The sequence below is a fragment of the Citrus sinensis genome, chromosome 5, assembly GCF_022201045.2.
Source record: "Citrus sinensis cultivar Valencia sweet orange chromosome 5, DVS_A1.0, whole genome shotgun sequence".
NCBI lineage: Eukaryota > Viridiplantae > Streptophyta > Magnoliopsida > Sapindales > Rutaceae > Citrus > Citrus sinensis.
The window spans coordinates 27,846,111-27,850,916 of record NC_068560.1 but is presented as its reverse complement, the minus strand read 5'-3'; the positions used below and the strand labels follow the sequence as shown (position 1 = coordinate 27,850,916).

The 4,806-nt window shown below is 36.6% G+C and overlaps 1 protein-coding gene across 2 annotated transcripts; it reads left to right on the top strand.

The window, feature by feature from the left end:
- The first annotated feature begins 239 nt into the window (after nt 1–239).
- On the top strand, nt 240–4,281 carry LOC127902144 (putative disease resistance protein RGA1). 2 transcript variants are annotated; one of them, XM_052440836.1, is made up of 3 exons: nt 240–3,610; nt 3,718–3,767; nt 3,899–4,281. In XM_052440836.1, exon 1 carries the CDS (start codon nt 668–670, stop codon nt 3,557–3,559), a length of 2,892 nt encoding a protein of 963 aa, XP_052296796.1. In that variant the 5' UTR covers nt 240–667; the 3' UTR covers nt 3,560–3,610; nt 3,718–3,767; nt 3,899–4,281. The 2 variants fall into 2 exon arrangements, with proteins under 2 accessions (XP_052296796.1, XP_052296795.1); XM_052440835.1 differs by having other exon boundaries at nt 242–3,610; nt 3,701–3,767.
- Nucleotides 4,282–4,806: the final 525 nt, after the last annotated feature.

Here is a 4,806-nt window from a genome sequence, read left to right as displayed (position 1 = left end):
ATAGAAAAAATATGTGAATATCTAACTCTAGATTGATCATTTTATACGTAATGAGAAATAACTGATGATGAATTGTCGTCTATTATTGTTGAAAAACTAGTAGAAAAGATTATTTGATTTTTCACACTTCACAATCAAAGTTAGAGATTAAACTCTAAACTCCCACTATTAGAAATGACAAATCTAAATAAAGCGGTTCGATTTCGATATGAATCTTAGAATATTATGTGGCAGCGTTTTCATAGTTTAATTATATGTTCATTCTTTCCTTTCAACTAATTATGCAAACGAGTCAAATTTCGAAAAAAAAAAAAAAGAAAATCAGAAAGAGATGGTCAGGGTATTTCTAAGCTAATAAAACACGTATAATTCAGATCAAACAATCTAAAAATTATCAAGTTCATGGGTGATTGTAAAGCAAATGCTTCCAAATCTCAATATGACGACACGATCACAAATATTACTATTAAAAAAAAATAGTAATAATAATAACAGTAGCTTCTTTCACAAGGGCTGAAATGAAATATTTCTAAATTGGAATTTTGCTTGCAGTACTATAAGAATTGAAAGAATACGGCTGCATTTTCACCACATTTTTAGCTCCTTCATTTCTTTCAGCATTAATTACTGTTGCTACAACTCTTCTCTCTCTTTTTCCTCTTTCACCATGGTTGATGCGATCATTTCCCCTCTCTTGCAGCAGCTGACTACCATGGCTGCTGAAGAGACAAAGGAACAGGTGAGGCTGGTAACGGGTGTCGGAAAGGAAGTGAAGAAGCTGAGCAGGAATCTCCAAGCCATTCAAGCTGTGCTCCATGATGCAGAGAAAAGGCAAGTAAAGGAGGAAAGTGTCAGACTCTGGCTCGATCAACTCAGAGACGTATCTTACAACATGGAAGATGTGTTGGAGGAGTGGAGCACTGCAAGGCTCAAACTGAAAATCGATGGAGTGGATGATCATGAGAATGCTGCTCTCGATCCTAACAAGAAGGTATGTTCCTTCTTTCTTGCTGCCTCTTGCTTTGGTTGCAAACGACTTTTTCTACGTCGTGACATTGCTCTCAAGCTCAAAGAAATCAATGAAAGTCTTGATGATATTGCCAAACAGAAAGACCAGTTTGGTTTTGCTGTGAATGTTATTAAGAGTAATGAGAGAGCATATGAGCGAATACCAAGTGTCTCCTCAATTGATGAGTCCGAGATATTTGGTAGAAAAGATGAGAAGAACGAACTGGTTGATAGGTTAATATGTGAGAATAGTATAGAACAAAAGGGGCCCCATATCATCTCACTTGTTGGGATGGGGGGCATAGGCAAAACAACTCTTGCTCAATTTGCCTACAACAACGGTGATGTTGAAAAGAATTTTGAAAAAAGAATATGGGTCTGCGTGTCAGATCGTTTTGATGAGTTCAGAATCGCTAGAGCAATCATTGAGGCTCTAACAGGTTGTGCCCCTAATTTTGTTGAGTTTCAATCTCTCATGCAACATATTCAAAAACATGTAGCCGGGAAGAAACTTCTTCTTGTTTTAGACGACGTGTGGAATGAAAATTTCCATAAATGGGAGCAATTCAACAACTGCTTAAAGAATTGTCTCCATGGAAGTAAAATTTTAATTACCACACGTAAAGAGGCAGTTGCCCGTATTATGGGATCAACTGACATCATATCTGTCAATGTGTTGTCTGAAATGGAATGCTGGTCGGTGTTTGAGTCGTTAGCATTTGCTGGTAAGTCCATGGAGGAACGTGAGAATTTAGAAAAAATTGGTCGAGAAATTACAAGAAAGTGCAAGGGCTTACCTTTAGCTACAAAGACAATTGCTAGTCTCTTGCGGTCTAAAAACACTGAAAAAGAATGGCAAAATATCTTAAAGAGTGAGATATGGGAGATAGAACAGGTTGAGAAAAATCTTTTAGCCCCTCTATTGTTGAGTTACAATGAATTACCCTCTAAGGTAAAACAATGTTTCACTTATTGTGCCGTCTTTCCAAAAGACGTTATACTAAAGAAAGATAAGTTAATTGAACTATGGATGGCTCAAGGTTTCCTTAACAATAAAAGAAACAAAGAGATGGAGGAAATTGGTGAAGAGTATTTCAATGTCTTAGCTAGCCGTTCATTCTTTCAGGAATTTGGAAGAGGATATGATGGTGAATTATTTCTATGCAAAATGCATGACATAGTGCACGACTTTGCCGAATACTTATGTAGTAATGAATGTTTAATAGTAGAATTCCATAGTGGTGAAGAGTTAGCTATGAGTTCTTTTGCGGAGAAAAAAATCCTTCATTTGATGTTAGCTATAGGCTGCGGTCCGATGCCCATTTACGACAATGTTGAAGCATTGCGAGGATTGCGTAGCCTCTTACTTGAAAGTACTAAACGTTCTAGCGTAATCCTACCTCAATTATTTGATAAATTAACTTGTTTGAGGGCATTAAAATTAGAGGTGCATAATGAGAGGTCGCCTGAGGATTTCATCAAAGAAGTTCCAACAAATATAGAAAACTTATTACATTTGAAATACCTTAGTTTGGCCAATCAAAGGGAGATAGAAACATTACCCGAGACGTTGTGTGAGTTGTATAATTTAGAACGTTTAGATGTTAGTTGTTGTGTAAAACTTAGAGAATTACCTCAAGGGATTGGGAGGTTAAGAAAGCTGATGTATTTAGACAATGACCGGACTGAATCTTTAAGGTACTTGCCGGTAGGGATTGGGGAATTAATCAGGCTTCGGAGAGTGACAAAGTTTGTTGTGGGTGGAGGATATGGCAGAGCATGTAGCCTTGGGTCTCTTAAAAAGCTTAACCTCCTTCGAGACTGCAGGATACGTGGGCTGGGTTATGTGTCAGATGCGGGGGAGGCTAGAAGGGCTGAACTTGAGAAAAAGAAAAATCTCTTTGATTTGGGACTTACTTTTGATCATTTAAGAGATGGAGATGAAGAACAAGCTGGGAGGAGGGAGAATGAGGAGGATGAAGATGAACGGCTTCTTGAAGCCTTGGGACCACCTCCTAATTTAAAGAATTTAGAGATACATGAATACAGAGGCAGGAGGAATGTTGTTCCCAAAAATTGGGTCATGTCATTAACCAACTTAAGGGATTTATATCTCTACAATTGCAGAAATTGTGAGCATTTGCCTCCTTTGGGAAAATTGCCATCCCTTCAATCTCTTTATATTGCAGGAATGAAAAGCGTGAAAAGAGTAGGTAATGAATTTTTGGGAGTAGAAAGTGATACGGATGGCTCCTCAGTTATTGCCTTTCCCAAATTGAAACAGCTCATATTTCGTAATATGGAAGAACTGGAAGAGTGGGATTTCGGGACAGCAATAAAGGGAGAAATCATAATCATGCCACGTCTTTCTTCCTTGATTATTTGGAGTTGCCGTAAATTAAAAACACTGCCCGATCACCTTCTTCAGAAGACAACGCTCCAGAATTTGGAGATTTGGGGGGAATGTCCTATTTTAGAAGAACGTTGTAGAGAGGAGACAGGAGAGGACTGGCCTAAGATACGCCACATTCCCAACATCGAGATTTACTGAAAGCGCGCGGCTGCAATTACAAAATACAATCACCCACGGCCACCGCCACGGGTAATTTCTTTCTAGATCTCCTGCATGCATTGCGTGTCTCACTCTATTTTAATTAAAATTAATTAGTAGTTATTTTTTAATCCATTTTAGAAACGAATGGTGAACAGAGGAGGGGATTCAGCAGGGATATATATATGTAATGGTGCTAATAACTCTGGTTAGTAATTATAATTTGTATACGCTTTCCTTCTCGTTTGCTCTCTACTCCACTCTTCTTCATTAATTTAACAATGTCCATTAAAATTAGATATATTTGTCTAACTGATTCATTTGTTTTGTTGGGGAAAGCGATATTAATTTTTCAGCCAAAAAGGAATTACGAAATGGCGTCGCAAAGCAGGAATTGGGGACGGGCGGGGCGCGTGCTTTTTTAATCTGCTATGTATGTTTTCAGTAATTTGTTTTTTTTTTTTGCGAGCCTTTGTATTTGTAAAGAGAATGAATGAGGGAAAGCACAACACAGAGAGAGCTCTTGTGAGGCCAAACCGCTGGGGATTGATTGATTTTGATTTTTGAGTGTTGATCTTGGTGTTCTTTTTTTTCTTTTTTGGCTCATCTGAGAGCTTATTATTATTTGTACACTTTTTCATTATATAGTGGCTTATTGGTATCACCACCCGTGGATGTAGGCATATTAATTAATATGTCGAACCACGTAAATTTTTTTGCCTTGTGTTTGTTTATTGTGTTTATTTGATTATCATAATCAATTCCTATAAAAGATGGTAAAATTTAAATTTTGGTTTCACATGGAGTCATAATTTAAAATATAACATGCCTACAATGATCATAACATTAAAAAATGGTGAATCGGTGGGTCTATAAAATTTACATAAAAATGAGTCAAATTCAGTTATTAGCTGTTAGATAGCAAAATTTTTAACCAAAACAAAATATTAAACATACCAGTATATGTAACATTCATTGGATAAAACGAATTTCAAATCACCTTAGCAATACGTTTTTAATATGATGTCATGAAGCTTAGAATATACATGCATCACTGAAGTAAAGCTCTGGTGGCTGATCAAATTATTTCCATTTTTTTTTATAAAATGACTGACACCTGACGGTATAATTCCAAAACTAGCTAGTGTGCATCTTCTATCAAACTTTCCCTCCACAATTCCTTTCTCCATTAAAAACTTTTATTTTTTTTTTCAAAATTGTTTCCAATGCAAAATTTTTATTATTTT